The sequence below is a fragment of the Uloborus diversus genome, chromosome 1 (genome assembly GCF_026930045.1).
Source record: "Uloborus diversus isolate 005 chromosome 1, Udiv.v.3.1, whole genome shotgun sequence".
Lineage (NCBI taxonomy): Eukaryota > Metazoa > Arthropoda > Arachnida > Araneae > Uloboridae > Uloborus > Uloborus diversus.
In genome coordinates, this window is record NC_072731.1 from 48,069,274 (window position 1) to 48,091,902 (window position 22,629).

A 22,629-nucleotide genomic window follows, 5' to 3' on the forward strand; every position below is an offset into this window, starting at 1 on the left:
AGAATATCAACAAAGAAAACCTTTTTAGCAAATTTTTTTTATAACAATTTTTTTGGAAACTATTCAAAAAAAAAAAAAAAAAATGACGCGCTGGTCATTCACTGGGAGAAGTTTACTCACTGGTCGGACAATCCTACACGCGGCTAGAGTATAATTGATATAATTTGATATTTTCCAAAATATCTAACTACAACTAGAATATCTGATATTAAATTCAAAAATGGAAATGAACCTGAGTTTTTTTAATCAAGTGCTGGACGAACAGGAGCATAATATTCGCCAGCAATGAAACAATACAAAAACGGGGAAACAAAAACCTTTACTCTTACAGTGTTGTCAAAGACACAAGACAAAAATAGCAAAATCAAACTTATTAAATTAGTTGCTAAAAAGTATATTTTCAGCAAGGTGTGTAAAAGAAATAAGGGTTTTGACAAAAATTTGAGCTCACGTTTTTTACTGTTTGCACGATAGTTTTTTAAACAAATTTCATAAAATCTTAATGTACGCAAAATTTCGTACTTAAGCATGTTACTACGCAACACAAACTAAGGAAAAAAAAATAATAAATCTAATATATTTTTTGCAAAATATTCAGCATAATGTGTTTTTTTCTTTTAGGTGGCATGGATCCATACAGACAAGCATACGCTTCTAACTTTACACGACAAAGTGATAACAAGGAATAACCGGTATAGTATATCTCACAATGGTTACAGAACGTGGTGGCTCAACATCAAAGACGTGGAAGAATCTGACAAAGGAGAATACATGTGCCAAATAAACACTTCCCCCATGAAAAGTCAAAGCGGTTATTTGGATGTCGTAGGTAAGTTAAGTTAAAAATTAAAATAATAATGTAAAACTAACGACAGATGAAATAAAAATGAATAAATCATGTGCTTGTATAAATAAGCCGCAATTTCTTGATAACGTATGATATGCGCATTATTTTATTCCATTATTTTACTCATACTTTAGCTTAATGCAGTTTTGATGATCATTTCTCATTTTCCGCGTATATTCTTTTACTCTTGGTAACATTAAAAGTTAATTGCTGATATAACAACTTAAATTTTCGTTTGAGGGAAAACTGACCTTTAAGATAAAGACATTCCTAAAAACATGCGGTATGAAAATTCTAAACACCCACCTACTATCGAAAAAAAGAAATAAACATAAGAGAAATTAGATTAGTTTTGCAACTCCATAGATGAGCAAAGGTAAACTATTAAAATATTAACCGTTCCAAAAAAAAAACGCATAACTCTTGCAAAGAAATGAGTCACACTTAGAGTTTTTGTCATTGTAGCTAAACAGATGTAATTAAAAAGGAAAAGTGTTGAACTCAGCATTAAAGATAATTTAGTACTATACATACATATTTGTTGAAATTTAGCTTTTTGTTTTAAAAATAAAATAGTTTTACCGCTTCTTGGAAAGTTTTATTTGCTTTACTTTTTGAAAAGTAGAATAAATGTTGTTTGATATTATTACTACATTGTTCAGAAGTATTCGTTAAGTGCGTAAAAACACCTCATAAAACATAAATAAAACCCTCGAAGCTTTACATTTTAAAATCATATCTTCAGTACATGTTCAAACAACAAGACAATTTAATTGAAAGGATGTGTTTCCGAAAGAAAAAAAAAAAGACATTTTTACATTTTATACCACTTTTCCTTTAAACTATCAACACAGAAATGAAATTAGCTTTCGATGTTCTTTTTTCCCATTCTGATGGCGAATTCTCTTTTTTATAACGTCAGCTGCGAGTATGTTGCCAGTAACTGTTAAAATAATGGTCGTACTAATGACTATTTAACGTTAAGATTTCATCACGTTCCATTTGCTGATATGATTTCAATAAGCCATGAAATTTTTATTTTCTACTTCGTTTTTCACTGATAGAAATGTTTGCCTTTGAGCATTTCGAGCGGTTTAAATACAGGTGGATGTAATAATGCAGAAAACTAGATATAATGATTTGGGGACTTTCCACCGAAAAATAAACATATAACGATTTTAATGTATTTTTTTATGCAATAAAAAAAAGTAACAGTTATACTTCTGGGAAAATACGTTAAGAGCACTATTCAAATAAATGTTTACCAAATGGAACTTATCTTTAGAATTAGAAGTATTATCTTTAGAAATACCACATTATTTTGTTTGTTTATTTGCTTGCGATAGTGTAGTTATAAACGTGTACAAATATATACGTTTAGCGTAAACTTAAAAACAAAAGTAGAGATTTCTAGTTTTAACATTTTTGAAAAGACAAACCGTACTGAAAATTAAAACAGTTATGCCTCAATTCGTTCATCAAAAAAAAAAAAAAAAAAAAAAGTATTAACATATGTTTTCACTAATGTTAAGAAAGAAAAACATGATGCTGATCGTCAGACTCTTGCGAGAAAGATTATAGTAATCCTTCTTGTAGTATTAGTTGAATAATAATTATTTTTCAAATTCATTTATGTTAAAGTTTTTTCATTAAATATAAATGCATATAAACGTTAACTGATAGAATAAATTATTATGTATGAGCAAACAGTTTAACTTCACTTCATGTTTAACGTTTAGGTTCAACTTTACCGAAAATAAATTAATTAATATAAACACAACCTATAGTCATATAAGTAGACCTTAAGTAATTAAAAAATTTAATTCCTCTTAAACTGACCGCCGTTTGCAATTATGCAGAAGCGCTACCGCTTATCGAAATTTTCAGCCATTGGGTAAAAGTCTTTTATGTTTAACCTATCCTGTTTTTGCTACATAAATTTGATTTAGAGAATCTGAACTTTTGTGTGATTTAGGGCAGACCCTAGACTCTGAAACAGACCACACATCCATGGGATTGAGGTCTAGCAAGTAGGGTACCCACTCCACAGATATCATATCAAGAAGATTCACCTTGCACTTTTAGCTTGCACTCTTGTCTTTTTGGAAAAGTAAACTGTTGCAGAGTTTCTAAAAGGAACTTTCAGTCTACATTGCCATAGCGTGTATTGGCTCACATAAGTACAACAGCTTCTAAAATGTCCCTCCGGTACACTTTTTTATTCATTTCAACCCCATCATCAAGAAAAAATAAAAGATATACATTTTTTTTTTTTTGGCGATTGTGCAAATTCCACCCCACACCAATACCAACTTCAAATTTTGGCGTTTAGCATCTGTCAAGGTGCGTGGAGTGTCTACAGACCTAATCCTATCGTTTTGAGAGTTACGAGCTGATAAAACGATTAAGAGCTGCACATCAGTGATTGGAATCTCTCTCCAGCAGTGACTTGCGACCCAACTCGAAAGTTTTTGGCATCTTTGGAGCCGCACGAGTTTGTTTTCTTCTGAAAAATACTGAACTTTTTGAAGCTTGTAAAGCTTTTTTCTGAGCTCTGCTTTTGCGCTTAGCCGCTCTGATTGATCACTTATTCCCATTTCATCCAAGCCCATTCTCATGGAAATCCGAGCATTTCACTGGACTCGCTTTTTGTTGGCCCTTCTATTAGCAGAAGTGTCCATTATACGTTTTAGTGCACTTCCTGGACGTCGACTATCATTTTACGTTTCCTTGAAACGGCATATTGCATCGAACACTGGTTGCTGAGTTACATGAAGCAAATAAACTCGATCGCATTAGTTGAACAGCTTTAAAATAGCACATATTTGCTTGACATTGTAAAATAACCAAAAGGAACAAAATATAAACTAGAAAATTGATTATAAATTGATTTCAGAATTGAGAGACAAAAAGAAATAAAGACTTTATAAAAATAAATTAATTTACGTCTATTTCATGCTGCAAACTTTGTCGCACTTTTTTTTGCCGCACCTAGTAGTTTATTTGGACTTTTAGCATCGCCCAGTAGTAATATCACGCCTTAACTAATAAATAGGTGTATTTGCTAAAAACTTCAAATAGTTCTTAGTTTAGTTGTTTATTTATTATTATAATCACCATTATTTTTTTTTTCATTTTTAATACCACTTTAGCTTGAAAATTTTAATTTGGAGAGTGTTTACTGTAACTTAGGTCTATGATTTCTTTTTGTAAATTTTGCAAGGTTTAATAGTGGAAAACATTCCTTGAGTTCAATTATTTCTTACAAGAAATTTTTATATATAAAATAGCATTTTATTTTTTTAAATTCAGGATCGACGTTTTTTTAAACGATGCTTTTCAACTTGTTAAAAGTACATTTAAAATTATTTGCAGCCTTATAAATTGAGAGAGAAATGCTGGAAAACCGAAGCTCATTTACGAGAAAATGGGCTTACTTAGCTTTTCAATTTCATTAGAAAAAGAAATAAGAAATAAAACTTTATAAATTAAGATTTAATCATTATTGTTATTATTACTTGAATTTGAGATGTTTATCGATTTTACATGTAGTTGTACGATAAAACAACAGACTTATATAAAAAGCGAAAAAAAAAGAGACGCTTAAAGAAAAAACGCGTTTTTTGGGAAAATATAGATATATTTTTTCTCCAGAAAAAAAACTGAAATGAACAGTTATAGGTAAATATTTGGACACATAATATCTTAATTTACAGTAAAATGAATAATGTATTTTAAGTATTGGAACAAAATGAAAAACAAGCTTAAATTGCTATTTCTATACTTTAATAAACAGTTCTCCTTTTGAAATCGTCTTTCGCGTCAAATTTAGACAAAAATCACAAGATTCGAAATATATTGCAAACTGATATGAGCCAAGAAAATAAAACAAAATAAAATCTAGCTTCTAACATAAAAATATTATCAACTTTCCTGTCACGCCAGATGAACATGTCATAGAATCCAAAAAAAACTTCGTTTCGTGGGGTCACAGCGCTATACAGATAAACGGCCAAAGCTGTCAAGCTTGCGCTTTTAGATAACACCTTTTTCAAAAGCTGCTTTGAACGGATATTCGATACGTCGGCGACAGACTGCTTATTTTTTTTATTTTTTAGAGTTATGTTTCTTTCCGTCTGCCAAAAAATCGCAATTCTCATGTTTAAATAAAAGAACAACATATTCAAAAGAAATTGTAGAAGATATGTTTTTTTTTTTTTTTTGATTTTGATGGTGGGAAATATTAAAAAAAATCGTATGCGAAATTGCCTACGGAATTTATAAGCTTAAACAATTTTCAACCATTTTCAGTACTGGCATTTCTAAGAAAACAGCGAAGTCAATTAAGGCTAGGAGTGATAATGTTCTACACATTAGAGTCACGCTATATATGCTATTTCACTAGCAAGCTTGAGTTTTATGAGAAACAAAACCGCGTTTTTCATACTTGAATACGGAAATTTCATAGTTGAAACCCTGACTTTGCTTTTTTTTAATTTTTATTTGTATTTTTTGGCAGATGCAGAAAAAAAATGAAATCCAGATTTACAAAAGATAATTACTGCTATCAAAAGATTAAAATAGATAGCATTGTTTGGTGATTCAAAGTTTAAAAAAAAAAAAAAAACTCTTGAAAGTAAAAACAAAAATTAACAAGTTGCGGAATTTTCTGTCTCGTTTACAATTATGTGCAAATTATTTATTATTAATTATTTATTTCCTTCATCTGTTAAAAAGAACGAAGTTAGGTTTAGGAAATACGTGTTTTATTTATTATTAACAACATAATTGTTCAGCTATGGTAAAATACTCAATAATTTTTATCTCAGTGACATAATACTTAGTTTTTCGAAGAACAAATACCGATAGTGACAATTTTATTTACGCAATAATCCCTCAAAAAGGCAATGCATGATTCAGTATTTTATTTTTGAATTGAATCTAGAAATCAGATTTACAATAAAAAATTCAAGTTTAAGAAACTATATTTGCATAAAACCTCTGTAAGGAGTTCTTAAGCGCGCCAAATATATACAAAAGACTTTGCCAACAATAATTTTTTATTTATTTTAGATTAAAAAATGAATTACGATCTTTCAACAAAAAAATAACTGGAATAAAATCCGGTTTCAGTGTTAAATTGCATACAGAAGAATTCGCTTTATAATCCATTCATTGTAAATGCTTGCGTGAAGATGCATACTATATCGAAAACTCATTTCATATCCAAATAGCTTCGATTAGCAAACCATTGCTAAACAATTAAATGTGTGTAATATTAAAATACAAATTTAAATTTCTAATCTCTTGGAATGCGCTTAGAACAAAATCGGACGGAGATTTCAAGCATACGCAGATTTAAGTACCTTATCTCAAATTCACACATGTTTATATTTCGAAGATGAATTGGAAGTTGTTATTAAATTTGTACTCTCACCCAGAGAGATGAATAGAGAAGGGATTGACTGAGTGAAAAGTGATTTTGGAATAATTACTCTTTTCACTTTTGTAAATCTATGAGAAAATTAGGTTTAAAGTATGTTTCGGTAGAGTCGATAAATAAAAGGCTTTCAAAATAATTTTGAAATATAGCGAACTTGTAAATGACTTTCAGATTTTATGAAATAAATCAAACAGTTTCAGAAAATAGAAAGTAATGATTTTTTATGTTTTTTGTGAAAACATGATTGAGTAAATTGAATTATAGAAAAATATCTGCAGATTAAAAAAGAAGCTTTCTTATGCTTTTAAAACCAATAAAACTGAAACTGTGTGTATAATTTTTCCAAATAAAACTACAAACGTTATTTTAAAAGAGTTTTATAAAGCTTGAATATCACAACCAGTGGCCAAATTAAAACCAGATTTAAAAAAAAAATGCCAAATTTGTCGCCAATTTGGCGACAAAACTTGGCAACCAAAAGACTGGCAATATATCCCCAAGTGTCCGCTAAATTATAACACCACTTGATCATACATCGAAATTAACAATGATTTCCCCCCAAAAAGGGGTAAAAGACCCCTTTGGAAACACCCGAATGCAACCACAAGAGGAGGTGCAGAACTAGACCCCACTAAGAGTGTATGTACCAAATTTCAACTTTCTAGGACGTGCCGTTCTTGAGTTATGCGACATACATACGCACATACATATATACATACGTACATACGGACGTCACGAGAAAAGTCATTGTAATTAACTCGGGGAATGAATAATTCGAGTTGAAAAAAAAACTCTACAATAATTCGGTGGTGAGCAAAATGGAAATTAAGGTCGAATTTTGAGTGAAAAGTTTTTCGCGAATTCAATACTTCCTTTTTTGGAAAAGGAAGTAAAAAATAATTGAGGGAGTTTTGAAATTTAATAAGTCGAAAAGAGCATTCTTTAATAAGAAAGCTGTATATAAAGAAAAACGGCCAAAAACTAGTTGAGTATAGTGAATTGTAAGTTAATAGCAAAAACAGCCTCACATAGCAAAGTAAAAACGCAATTTTGATCAAATGGAAGACTGAATACAGTAGAACCTCCGAATAAGAGAGACTAAGGTACCGAACAATTTTTCCGTTAAATATAGGCGTCATTTCTTTGGAAGTACATGAATGCATGCATGCTGTGTAAACTCAGTATAATTTCGTAATAAACGTAAACTAATTATTAAAAATGTTTCTTATATATTACTAAATAGGCGCGGATCTGAGTACCCGCAGACCCCGCAGTGCAGGGAGGGGGCACATCCTTAAAAAAAAACCTGAACGCCCAAGAAATTGAAAAAAAAAAAAAAAAAACTAGCGCTAAGACTTAAAATGTTGCAAATATACCCTGCTGGCCTCTGGAGAGAAGTCCTAGAGATTGTGTTGCAGGGGCCCAAAATAAGTAAATCCAAGTCTGCTAAATAAAATTCATAAATTTTTCAAACTGGAAAAAAATATTAATATTGAAAATACAAATTGTAGCAATATGTCACGTGGATTTGTCTGATGTCTTGTAATTTATAGTGCAAAATGCAGTGTGATCATATTTCAAGTGCTCGATACAAAGCTTGTCATGAACTGATTTGGAAAAATATGCGTGAACATTGATCATTGAAACATGAATCATTGATCATGATTTTGAAAAATATGCGTGGAAATGGCATTTTGGATAAAAGCCAACTTTTCAAGTGTTTGTCTTATTGAAAGTGGCACACTATCTGTTGGAGCCCATTTGAAAAAAATTATGAGAGAAAACATGAATATAGGCCTCACCAAGAATTTTAGATTATTTATTTGTTTATTTGCCTGCTAATGCCAAGGCAACCTTTTGCCAGTTAATTTTTGGACAAAAAAGGAACCTTTAATTCACATATAAATCCAGTATTTCTAATGCATTTAAACATAATTTCTTTGTAATGCTTCTGTGTGACTATCCCTTAAATGGAATGTCTCTTAATGAGAGGCAATTACTTCCGGGTTCCTATTCAAAGGAACGGAGTCTAAAAAAGGTGTCAATTAAATAGAGGTGTCCCTTATTCGAAGGTGTCCCTTAAAGGAGGTTCTACTGTATTATATATTTTTATCCAAAATAATTTTCGAGAAGGTATAGGAATAAATTTAAACTTAGGGGGTTAGTGTTCATAGGATAGCATTTCTTTATAAAAACAAGCAGCTGAATGATGCTACCTAAAATTATTACATCTTAGTATAAGCTTTAGTGCCATATAGTAAGGTTAAAATAAACTATTAGGGGGGCCAGAAAGTAATATTGTTTATCTTAAAAACATTTTTTTTACTGATGTAAATAATCCAGTTATCAACAGTCTTTTGCCATAAAGTATGCACATTTTCAATCCTGGAAAGATAAAAATCAGTTAATTTTTGAAAAATATGCGTGGAAATGGCATTTTGGATAAAAGCCAACTTTTCAAGTGTTTGTCTTATTGAAAGTGTTTTAATGATAGATAGAAAGGGAAATCAGATGGCGCAATTTGTGGCGATAATATTTTCAATTATCAGCAGAGAAGAAGTCATCCTGAAGCATGATAATGAAAGAGGACAATGATCGAGGCGAACCCTTAAAACATTAATAAGCTGCATTGGGCTGTTTCACCCACCATACTCCCCTAATATTGACCATCTGATTTCCCTTTTTTCCGATCTTAATGTAACAAAAAAAAAACATTCTTAATAGTTTTCCATATTCTGTAACTTTCTCCAGATATTTCGATCAAAAATCCATTAAATTATATTTGTTCTGGATTGAAAATTTGTGCACTACACAGCAAAAGGTGGTTGGTAAATGGGTTATTTCATTGTTGATTAAAAACAAAAATTCACAAAAGAAAAAAAAAACTTTAAAGAACATTACATGACTTTTCGGTCCCCCTAATATATGTTTTAATAACTATAAATTTCAGTGGCACTCCAACCCCATAATGTATTTTATTCAGTTTTGGATCTGATGGTACTTTAAAGTACTATATGGAAGTAAATGGTTAATGTCAATGCCGCAAGAGTTATATACACCACTAGCTACATGCCCCGGCGTTTCACGATCTCCCTCAAAAACATACGTATATTCGGCGATCTAAACTTTTTATATTATGCTATAAATTTTCTCGTTTTCATAACATTTTTTATTGCTGCTTCACTCCTATTAGTCATAACATAATGTTATGACTAATAATACTTCCTCAATAAATGGATTATTCAACACAAAAATAATTTTTCAATTCGAGATAGTAGTTTCTGAGATTAGCGCGTTCAAACAAACAAACTTTTTAACTTTAGATTATTAGTTATATTAATTACTTCGTTAATAAGAAATATTAAACAAGGATTTTTTTTTTTTTTTGCAACTCATTTTTTTCATTGTTAGCTTAGGGTTCACTATGGCCCCTACCGTCTTTCTACGTATAAAGATCAATATTTACGAAGCTATGAAACGAAATATTGAATGATTAAACAAGCATTCAAATTGTGTCATAATGAAAAGTAAGAAAGCTCCACTAGGCTGTGTTAAACAGCATTCGATTTTTGGAGCACCTAAGTACGTGAGGGGCAACACAGACATCTCTGTTTATAAGTGTTAAGAGATAGATATGAAATATGCATAGCGTTTTTGTGATAAAAAAATATATATTTATATGTTTCTTATTTTATTTTAAGTTCCACCAAAAATTGATGAAGACTATACAAGCTCTGACACTGAAGTTAGAGAAGGCGGGGACATAAGTTTACGATGTCGAGCATCCGGTTCCCCGTACCCCAAAATAAAATGGAGACGTGAAGATCAAAAGGACATACCGGCTGGCTTAAAGTTAGGTAAGTGCAATAAAAATCAATTTTCCATCTCGATTGTATTTTGCACATGTCCCACTTTTTCTTTCTTTTTTGTGTTACAGTTTCATTTTTAAATTAATTTCATTACATTTATGTATCTATACATCGACCTGTTTATTTATTTATTGTTATTTAATTTTATTTATAAATGTATTACTATTTTATTTATTTATTTATTTATTTACTTATCTATTTATAATTTTTATTTGTTTATTTATTATTATTTTATTTATTTATTAGCAATTTTTATTTGTTTTTTTGCTGTTTTTTATTTTTATTTATTTATTTATTAGTTGTGAAATATCTTCAAAAATTTTCTGCTAAGTTAATTTAAAAACATGTTAAACTGAGTTACAGTAAATAACAAGCAAGCGCACACGTTTACAAGACTTTTGTCACATGTATTCTCGTATGTTTTTTAAGACTACCATATGGGTATGTGATTTTTGGCCCTTTTCGTTAGGTTAAAATTTCGATTACTAGAAATGAAGGTGAATAGCTAGTTTCAAATAAATCAATATTCGAATTAATGCAAATAATTTACGACAATGGGTAATAGTTTATGCTACCATTGTCGAAATTCAGCTATAGTAAAAATTATTCTGATGATTATTCTGTATTTATATCGGACTGCAATTTTATTGGTTTTAACAGTAGAGTTTTGACAAACTGTTCAAATTGGAAAGGGAAGTGCCAAGTTAAAAAGACAACGCTTTTAAATCTGGTCTGAATCTTGTCCTGAAAAAGATTTTCGGGGGCAGGGCTGACATTACACCCCCCCCCCAAAAAAAAAAAAAACTACACTATCTTTAGGTAATTGGAAAAGCAAATGCAGAGACACGGGACCCGGACCTACCCAGATATTACTCTTCTTATAACCGTGAAAACTATGTTTTTATTCTTTTAATTTTTAATTAATTTAATTTAGCATTTAATAATTACATTTTTACGTGATATCCATCCTTATTTTATGCTCTTAATGTGTATCAATTCACAAATTTCCTCCCTTTTTTCCGGGAAAAATATTCATCCCTGCCTTTGATTTTATTTTCACTTCAACAAGGATTTATTTTTTATTTAAGCCTGAGATTTAAACTGCAAGTTGATTGGTTATCATTGTGCATTAAGAAATATACAGCAGAGGTGAAAATAATATTTTAAGAAATAAACAAGAAAAATATATTTAAAACATCATACATGTGTGTGTGTGTTTGAATACATAGGTATTTTTAAATGTATTTTTAAACCTGTGCTATGTATTTTTTTTCTTATCCTATTTTTATGAAAAAAAGTATAAACACAGAGTATTCATACAAAATACAACTAACAGCAAACTGCTTTTTTTTTTCAGAACTAATTTATTCTTCATAAGCTGAGAAGTCTTCTTTTTTTAAATATGTCCATATTTAATTGATTCAAATAAACAGCATACCGTAAAACAAGAAAAAATATGACCGCTCTATTTTCCTAATCATCAGATATTGCCTTACTTACGTAGAATTTGACTTGTAAAAAAATTAAAAATAACGATTACTAAAAAAGAAGTATCTTATTTTCTTAATCTAGTTTTAGCAATAATAACCAGTAAGAAAATGAAAAAAAAAGTCTATATCTGAAATGTACTGTTTATTGTTCTTTTCAAGTAAAACTCTGATTGTTTTTCCTAAGTTATTTTTTCTTTTAAAATCGGGAAATGTATTCATTCTTAGAAATATTCGGTTTATAAATTGTTTTTTATTTTTAACAGTTATATTTTAAAAATTAGTTTGTTTTATTTTGAAAGTATAGTTTAAGATCCCACTGGTTTTTTTTTTCCCACAACCATTTTTACCAGAAAGCAAATTTTCTATAAGGGAATGTGGTGCGCATGAGAGTGAAAGAAGAGCATGAGAGTAAGGGAAGTGAAATCGCATGTCAAAGTTAAAGTAAAATTACATGCAGTATACCAGCTATCCCGGGTTTCAAATCTGAGACTGCAGTTTCATTAATATTAGAACTCCTCAGTCTGGAACAGTGAATAACCGAGCGGGTGGCAGATCTCATCTCATTAGAGCTAAAAGAGCCAACAAACTGGTTGATAAAGTGATTTTATCTCTCCAGCGAGTGTCATGGTGCGGTTCGACTCGTGAATTGAAGGCAAAGCTTGGGTATTTAGCAGTGCTTTAAAAATGACACGTTAGCGTGTCATTTTTGAAGAAAACGATATACTCTCTTAAAGTAAGCAGTAACGAAATAGATTTTTTATTTTTAAATATAGAGCAATTATCCAAAAATTTATCTTTAAAAGCAAGAAAATTTAAAACTTAGCACTTGCTTTAAAGTTTATTACGTTAGTAATGTGCACTAATTTTGAGAATATATTACACACATTTATGTATATACATGCTATTGTTGAACATTAAATTTACGGTAATTAATCATTTAAAAAACTATGGTACCATGTCTGTGTAGTTAATTACAAAACTGGTATTTAATTTGGAGAAAAATAAAACTATTTTACAACATACTTTTGGAACAAATAGCTGTATATTTGGTAAAACTATAAAAAATATTATTCGTAGAAAGTTCTGAACTTAAATGAGCCTGCGATATTTAAAACTGCTTCACAATGTTTGAAACATTTCTTTCAGAGCAATTAACGATTACGGGTTTTAAGAAGTTATACTTTGCTAGCTTAAATACGTTGCCACCAAAGAATAAAAATAATCAGTACAATTTCATTTTAAAGAATCCTAAAAAAAATTGAATCTTTCAAACTAACCGTAGATAAAATAATTACATTTGCACAACCTCCAAGGCAAATGAAGCTATCAACTAAAAAATTAAGTTATTTTTTATTCACGCTACATGCCTATGTTTATTAAATGAAACACTTGCAAAAGAAGGCAGAAAACTGCTAACGGTTGAGTGCGTAAATCAGCACATTTTGTATTATGTACGGAGAATTTAACCAAAGAAGAAAGAAAGGGGAAAATGTTTGAAAACATTTTTTATGATACTGGTATTTTTGGGGCAAACTTAGAAGTTAAAATGCAAATGTTAAATTTCATTATATAAGTTTATGTGTTCTAAGTTTTGTGACATTTCCCCCATTAGCTGTGCTATATTTAATTTTGTTTAGGTAGTATAAACTGCTCTTAAAATAACTTATTAAACTATCTTGCTTAACTTGTGTCTGTGTAATTTGTTTGAAATTAGTACTTTATGTGAGATTAATCTGTGAATTAATCGGTGTTTTTATTTAAAAAGTGTTCCAAATTATAATATTATATCATTAAAAATATTCCGAAAGCACTGAAACTGTTATTATTTAAGATTTTTTGATATTGTCAAAACACGGACATCAAATCTTATGTCTCACATATTTTAAAAGTATCAGTCACTTTTCATATAGATTGCCGTTAATCAAACAACCCTACTTTGAACTTACCTAGCAACGAAGCTATTGTAAAAAAAAAATTAAGAAATGTTGTGCACATAATGTAGGGATGGGAATTCGTTTAAGAGAATGAAAAAAAAAAAACAGTTAAAACGTTCACCACCAGAAATATTTTTAGCAGTCTGCAATCCGTGTTAAAAAAAATAGTCTGAAAAATATACCAAAACCATACTAATTTTAAAATCTAAGTTGCCTACGAAAAATACTTAAAAATAAAATGCTATTTCAAGTATATGCTGCTTGTGCTTTTTATCCCAGAAAATAAGATGTAAATCTGCATTATCTGAAATGTAAAATTTTATTTTCCTTTGAAAATTTTAGTTATTTTCTCCCACAACTAAGACGTATTCCCAACTTTGTCAAGAATTTTCGACGATGAACACGACGAGAAATCGAAAACAAACATGGAATTAACGGATGCATTACTCAAAGTTTGACCTGTTGTAAGGAAATATCGTACATTTAAGTTGTGTTTTGAACCTTATTTAAAGTCTGAAAAGAAAACTATTGTTTTTGGTGTTTAAATATTTAAAACACAACTACACTAGACATTTTTTCCATATTCCAGGTTTGATATTATTACCCCAGTTTCGATAGTCGGATTTTTATTACGCAGTTAAAGAGACATTAGTTTAGCTTTACAGATTTAGTTTTCTCTTTGAAACATACGGTGACGGAATAGCTCTAATAGAGACAAATAACTTTTGGTTTAACTAGCAAGTATTGCTTTTATTTCGCAAGATAATTATTCCACAAGATAGTTCTTGATAGTTAGCTGTTATTCGTTTACGATCAACAAAATCTCAAATTTCAATCATAAACTAAGGACATTGAAATATTTTCGCACAATGCAGCTTAAAAGATATTTTACTTCTTTTTAACGGTGGATAACTGATGACTTCTAAGATTCCTGTAATTATTAATGTATATGATGCATCGAGATCACTTAGGAGAGTTTGCAAAAAGACGCAGAAATTCAAACCTATACCTCTGAAAATCAACTTATATTGTACTAGTTGTATCGCCCGACTTTGCACGGTCTACCTAAAAAATAAAAGTCATGTCAAGTGACGCGTGTTCAACAGTCAGGCTTAAACAAATAATAAAAACTGTAAATTGTCGCGACAGATCACAAAAAAAATAAACAAACAAAAAAAAATTATAATCTCCCAAATACAGGAAGAGTCTCAAAATAAAAACCATTTTTGGGGCCTAAAATTAAAATTCTGACGGTTTAGCACTTTTTTTGTCGTTCAAACGCCCCCCCCCCCCCACATTCTTTCTTCCTTCTCGGGTGCCTAAGTACCTCCCTGCTAAATTTTTGTCGAGATCTGACATAAACTGTCGCTTTGCATAGGAATATATATATATATATATATATATATATATATATATATATATATATATATATATATATATATATATATATATATATATATATATATATATATATATATATATATATATATATAGGGTGTTCCGTTTTCCTATATGCATATTTCCAATTGCAAAAATGTTCAAAATCACATGCAGGGTTTAGATATTGAAAGTTGAAAGCAAAAATAAAAAAAAATTAAAAAATACAAAATTTTACTTTTTATATCCTAGCTTATATTTAGGGAAATAATCTCCATTGAAAGATAAGTCCAACACGATAAGTTTGACATTAGTACGACCTATATTCATTGACATATGAAACGCAGCGTTCCGTGACCTACACCACTTTACACACGCAGTCAATAACACCTTTTGGGGGGAAATATAGCAGTTAACAAGAGTTTAAAATTTTGTGCGCATAGAATGTGGTTTTTCAAATTGTTCGAGGTTTTGTAGGTGTTTTTTGAGTATCATGGCATAACATTTGCATTTATATTTGAATAGCAATGAAAAATATATGAAAAATACTCTTTTGTTTTACTTCGACAGCCTGTCATTCTTCTGAAAGGGCGATAGGTTCCAATATAATCTTGTATATGATCTCTTAAAACTTTGAACTCGAATATCTCCTTCAGTTTTGCTCGCACAAATATCAACTTTTTTGTGTTAGGAATATCTTTCAATTGAGATTATGTCCCTAAACATAACTTCCTTATAGAACCTAAGGTCCCTATAAAAAGTTAAATTTTGTATTTTCTGACTCATTTTTATTTTCGCTTCAAACTTTCCATATCTTAACTCTGCACCTGATTTTGAACATTGCTGCAACTGGAAGTATGCATCTTGGACTAACGGTTGCGAAAATAGAGATCCTGCAGGTCTTGCGGGTTTTCGTAAACTATTTAAGCAGTTTTTATGATGCATTTCTTACAAAAGAATATACATTCCGTGATTGATCAGAAATTCACATTTAATATCTTTAGTACATACTTTTTACTGTTAATATTACTGTTAATATATAACTTTATTTGTTATCTGCGGTCTGTATTAACTGGCAGAAATAGGTCACACGTGTTGCATTTTTTTAATGTCCGAAATGCAGAAATAGTTCGATAGCAGTGTTGTCGTCGAATATTTAATTTGCTAATGATTTTTACTGTTTGCTGAAATTCAAATATACCTGCACACAGATTTAACACATAATCACCAACGAATATGCATACAGAACTGAAGACTCACATAAAATGGCACAGTTAGGAAACATTTAAATTACTGCAAACTAGAGGACCTGACAAACGTTGTTCTGTTCAAATTTTGTAAATGAAAGAGTTGAAAAAGTTCAATAAACAATCAAGTGTTCGAACCTTTTTGTTGAAAAAAAGTAAGTAAAAAGAAAAGATTTAAGCTGCTTGGTGTCAGAATGCGTATATTTATTACAACTTGATTTATCTAATGACCACTGAGCAGTTGTTTTATTAACTATTTTTTCTCCCGTGCTTGATTGTTTGTTCCTTCAACCATACTCAAAGGATATAAAGCGTCCTGAGATATTAAGTGTAAAAAACTAACTAATCATCTAGAAGAAACGAGAAATTCCGCTGCATCATCCCCCATACGAAAAAGAATAAAACAACTGGATATCGTTTGAAAATGATAAAGGTAAAAACAGTTCTCTGAGTAAGCGAAAATCACTCATCTCCCCCCCCCCCCACCCCATGTCTTCAACTAAAATGAATAAAAACTCTTTGAAAACGAAAAACAATTCTTTGCAATTTAAAATATTTCAGCAAACAAACAAAAAATACAGTAATTTACATTATTTTTAGCTTTAAAATGTAAACAAATGTTCACGCAACGCTTTTGTTTATAAGCAATGTCGCCAAGTCTCCACGTTACTGCAATCCAACCAATCAGTGAGCCAAGCCAACTCCGACCGATTAGCGGTTCGATCTTTTAATCGAAAACTTTTAAAACTTCATATATTGCCTAATTTGTTTTTTTTAAACCAAAAATAAAGATCTTCCACTGTAATGATCTTTTGTGTACATAACTACCATGTTGTAATTTATCTGGACGAAAATAAAATTTGTTTCGTCTTTAAATTCCATCATCTTTTTCTTTAATAATGTTTGATAATCCTTTAAATATTTTTGACCATTGGTGTCAAAATCAGATGGATTTGAACCAAGAAACAAATGTTGCTAGGTACGGTACTTTTTTTTCATTTGCTTAGGAAAACCTAAAGCACCGATCCGGTCACATGGTTCACCTACGACGACAGAACACACGTTTTGCGCGAACCTTCTAGTACTTTAAAATATATCACGGCACCTAAAATCAATGCTTTCAAGAAATGAAGGCTTCTCTCACTCTCTATCTCTCTACGTTTTATCTATTCTCAACTGACATATATCAGTGGGAAATTTCATTACAAAAAGCAGAGCTGGCTTTTTTATTTTCCTTTGGCAACGGGTTAAATATTTGTTTCAGTTCTCACTCAACAATAGGTTAAAATATATATTAATCATTTGGGAGGTACAAGCATCCAATGTTTAAATTAATTAATTAATTAACAAAAACGTTTCCGATTCGATCTATCGCGTTTCTAAACCATGCTCTCCACAATTTAATTACACACAAAAAAATTGATCAAAAACGGTCCAGCCGTTTAAAAGCTTTATAGTGACAAACGTCCTCACAGAAGATTTTTATGCATTAAAATAACCATGATTATAAAACCATTTATTTTTGAAAATTTTTTGTGACTTCCTGGAGGCATATTTAAAAATGAGATCTAATTGTTCATTAACAATTTCCTTTGAATTCAATATTGGAATTAATTACTCATAACATTTCGTACCATAGTGTACTCATCGTTTATAGACGGGAAATAACTTTTCAAAATATAGCATTTAAAAGCGGTAGTTGAAAAAAAAAGTACGAAATCCAAGGTTTTCGCTTGCAGAATATGTTGATTCATTTTTGATATATAGGAAAAAGTGTTCTCTCATGTAAACTATTTTTAAGGACACTGTTTCATAGTGCGTATAGCTGTTTATATTGACGAAAATTACATTTTTTTTCTTATTTGGAGTGTAATGAATTGTGATAAAATTGCTCAGGAAATTATGTAAATTCATAAGCGATAGTCTTTTACGCATAGTGTGAAGAACTGATAATCTTTGGAAATATTTTAAAATATATACAGGGTGTATCAGTACAGCGTTTACAGGCTTTCAGGGCAGATAGAGTATATCTAGACACTGGGAAATTACTTGCAAGGTCGGAAACGCTTTCCTGACGCGATAGTGACGACACAAAGCACAAGAAAGATTGGACACAAATAAGAGGAGAAAACATGTTTACTATTTCTAAAACAGCAAAAATACTGGTAAGTTTTTGTCCGGTGTAAAGATAGATGTTGCTACATAATCCGAAGCATCAACGGTGCATGCGCACATGCGGTTTTTGTATCACCGGGAAGTCCGAGACAAGTCAGAATGCATGGCTTGTCATTTTTACTTTTCCCCAACTCAACGCAATTATTACCGCAACGAAGTTTTTCCTGTCTAAAGAATCACTTAAATAAAATATACTAGAAATAATTTTTTTTTCCATATCGCCAAAATGTTGCTAAACTCCAAAATATGGCACGCGATCTTTCTTCCTTCACTACATATTGTAAGGAATGGATCCGTTTCCTCAAATGACTGACAAGAGTCTTTTGTTCGCGGTCGGACTATAATTAAAATGTTTTTTGTACTTGAAAGTTATAGTTTTATTATACTTTTGAAAATAAATTTAAAAAAAAATTGATAAAAGATCGCAATAAATTTCAAATTATTGTATGAAAGCTATAACTCATAAAATCATAATAATAATATTCCAAAAACAAAGATTATTTACAGATGAAAATTATAAGCAATAACTGTTAGCATTTATACGCTCAGCAATTTCGCTTTAGCCAGTTAATTCTAAAAAAAAGAAAAGAAAAAAGAAAAATATATCATATCCAATGAAAGTAAAAAACATGACACGTTCTTTGAAAAAATCAAAGAACGTACTTTTGAGCGTAATAATTACCATCTGTAAAAAAAAGGAAAAACGTAAAACAACTTTATCCAGCATTAAGCCATTTGCTTAGTCTGGCTGAAACGCAAATTCATTTTCAATGGTTCACTCTCTTGAGTGAAGATCAATTAATATCAGCTGCATGGAGCTGAAACAACTACGAAAATTAAATGAAAAAAAAGCGGAATAACTAAATCTGAAACGAAAATACCATCAAACGCTGAGGTCGCTCGCTTTAAACATTAAAACCCCATTAAAATAGTATTCGCTTCACAGTTCGATAAGCCTTCCAGGGCATGTCCCGAAAACGTGTCGTCTAATAAAGTAGTTCTAATTAATTAAAAGTTAAACTAGCTAAGAGGAGTGGAGGAGAAAGGATAAACAACCGTAGGGCTTTGCGTGTTTGTGGCAACTATCCAATAAACGGCGAGTTTGTTCAAAGGCGTAGATACTGTTTTGTCATGTCTTGAAAATATGCAGTTTTTTCACTTATCTCTTTTCTCATATTATGCGTTAATTCGGGAATTTAATTTGACTTGATGAAGAATGCATGTTATTGTCTCGTTATATTATTATTTGCTCTTGTTAGGCGTTGTTGTTTGTCAACGCCGAAATTTACCAAGCAAAAGTTTCACATATTTATTTTTTTAAAAAGGCAGCTTGTTTTGCTACATTATAAGGAATGTAAACTTATAATTTATATGAGATACGAGTTTTGATGTAAAAAAATAGCTACATTGTTGCCTGTTAGAAAGATTACAGATATAACCTATTTTTCTCATAAATCTGCATACAGTTTCCAGATAGTTTCGTGATATTTCTGCAGTAAAATATTTATTGTACTCGAAAAATTATTTTAGAGCCTAGCATGAAATTAGATAAGTAAAAGTAAAAGATGTGCGTCATTTTTACGTGTAGAAACGTTAACGGTTAAAGTATATATTTAAAATTCTATACATATTAGGAATCAAATGAGGGCGTAGACACTCTCTTAAATGAGCCACCAAATACATCCATTTAACCAGTGGTTCCCAACCTTTTTCACGTCGCGACCCCTTTTCCGGCAACTAAACAACCCGCGACCCCCTATAAGTCCTAAATCCAAATTAGGCCGCCAAATTATATATATATATATATATATATATATATATATATATATATATATATATATATATATATATATATATATATATATATATTATGTAGTCTTAGTTTTGTACCTTTCATTGAAGTAAATAAAGGCATTTTCTTTTAACAAGGCCGTCGCGAGGTCAAGAACTTGCGAGGAGGGCGTTTTATAGTCATCAATATTTTTCAAATTTATCTATAGGTAGAGAGTGAGACAGAGAGTCCAGAATTTTGCTTGTAGTGGTGTGGGATATTACTGGCCTATGAGCAATCAATTTAAGAGAATTGGGTTATAAAAGTAGAGAAATAGAGTTAGCAATACGAACCTATAGTCGTAAATGTAACATACGCGAAGGTCCTAGCCCGGAAAATGTTCGAAATTAAAGTTCTAAAATTGCAGTTTACCCGAAATATGGTGAGGTTAGGAGGAAAAGGAGAGGTTCAGAAAATTTTATGAATGGTTCAAGCTTGAAGATTCTGCCTCTGAAATTTCTTGAAATTCAAGCCCTAAAAATGAAGTTTTAAACAATTTTTCACCAAAGGGGAGGCAGGAGGGGAATTCTCTAATTTTTCAAAAATAAAAAGGAAATGATCTAAAAAAGTGTAGTTGTAGACCATCTTTGTTGAAGTTAAGAGAAGGAAAGGTGCTTGGCCCCTCTTCCCCGGAAATGTTTTGAATTTTAGGTCCTAGAAACGCAATTACAGGCCATCTTCACAAACATTAGGAAGTAGGTTTGGATTTGGAGACTCGCCTGCGGAATTTTTTTTGGAATTGAAGACCTAAAAACGAAATTTTAGATGAGTTTTTAAGGCCTTAAAGGGAAAATTTATCCGATGTTTAATGATGTGAAGGGGGACAGTAGGCACTCCCACGGAATTGTTTTCAAAATCAAAATCCTAAGAACCTATTTCTTGGCTATTTTTGATGAAGTTATTGGACGGGACGGGGTTTGGAGCTCTTCCCCGAAATATTTTCAAAATTAAGTCTTAAAAACGCAGTTCCAGGACATTTTATAGGATAAGGGTTGGGGTGAAGAAAATCTCTCAAAGAAACTATTTGGAATTTGAAACGAAATTGTAGACTATTTTAGATGATGTTAGAAGGAGAAAAATACGGTACTCTATCGTACCGTAAAATTTAAGATAATCTTAGAGGACGTTAACGATTAGCTACTGTAGTACGGTGGGGGGAGGAGGGGGGTGATACAGCTCCACAGTTGTTCCTCTCCTGGATTCGTCACTGCGCTCAAATACTGATGCTACTCCAAAATGATGCTATTTTTTTCTATGTATTTTATTTTTTAAACTATGATATATTTTTTATTTTATGGACAATGTCGCGACCTCCTTGGGGGTCGGGCCTCACAGGTTGGGATTCCCTGCATTAAACAAACAATCAGAAATGGCAACACATTTCTGCTTTATAATCGTTGCCTTAAAGAAAAGTAAATAATTTTCATTACTAAGTTAATCGTCAGTTTTGAAGCTTTTCAAGTTACTTATTTACTAAACAGCCCATTAGAAGTGGCAACAAATATCTGCTTCGTACTCGTTGCCTGAACAAAACTAAATAATCATAATTATGAAGTTAATTTCCAATAATTAACAAATCAATTTTAAGGAAAAATTTAAGCAAGCATGGAACTGTCGATATTCGACTTTTGAAACTGTTCAAATGAGATTTTTAATTTTTAATTTTTATCACGCATTCAGTTTAAATTTTTATGCGCACATACGCACACACACACATACTATATATATATATATATATATATATATATATATATATATATAGTGTGTGTGTGTGTTAGCCCTTATAAGGATGGATGGGTTTGTTAAAATAGATAATAGAGATAAATAGAGATAAAACAGATAAAGAGAGAAGGAGAATGAAACGCGTTCCTTGTCACATTTTACATTGCCAAACTTAACTATTAATTGATTTTAATCAAATTGAAATTAGATGAGAGAGTTCAACTGATTGCAAGCGGTAATTTATTCCTTTATTGATGTTTTCATTGAACTGATTAATCAGATATAAAATCTATACATTCAATGCAAATTTATAGTAATATTTTTCCTCCTTAAATGTGTATGTGTGAGTTTTCATAAACCTCTTTCTTTCTAAATTTACGCAGTAAGTTTTATTATATTTTCTCTTGATTTTAAAAGGAATAAAAGTTTTTAAAAATTTTTTAAAAAAACCTTAAATGGCTTAATTGCGTTTTTGTAAACCTAATAATATTTGCTTTTATAAAGCATTTTATTAAAAAAAAAAAAAAACTACTTAAGTTCAAAATATTTTATTAAGGAAATATTTCCAAAAATGATAAACTTAAACTTTTCATGCTAAAGAAAATATGTTTGATCTTCAATTAAAAAATACTCCAATTCAAAATGTTTCAACGCAAAATTTTGCTACTTTAAAAATTTGCATAAAGAAAAAAAG

General features: G+C 30.5%; 1 protein-coding gene across 1 annotated transcript in view; it reads left to right on the forward strand.

Moving 5' to 3' along the window:
• The window catches only part of LOC129220153 (lachesin-like), a 428,258-nt gene that overhangs the window by 388,465 nt on the left and 17,164 nt on the right, over positions 1–22,629 (forward strand). The window contains exons 3-4 of the mRNA XM_054854546.1: positions 622–829; positions 9,992–10,147. Of these exons, the coding sequence (XP_054710521.1) occupies positions 622–829; positions 9,992–10,147 (364 nt within the window). The remainder of the gene's footprint in view (positions 1–621; positions 830–9,991; positions 10,148–22,629) is intronic.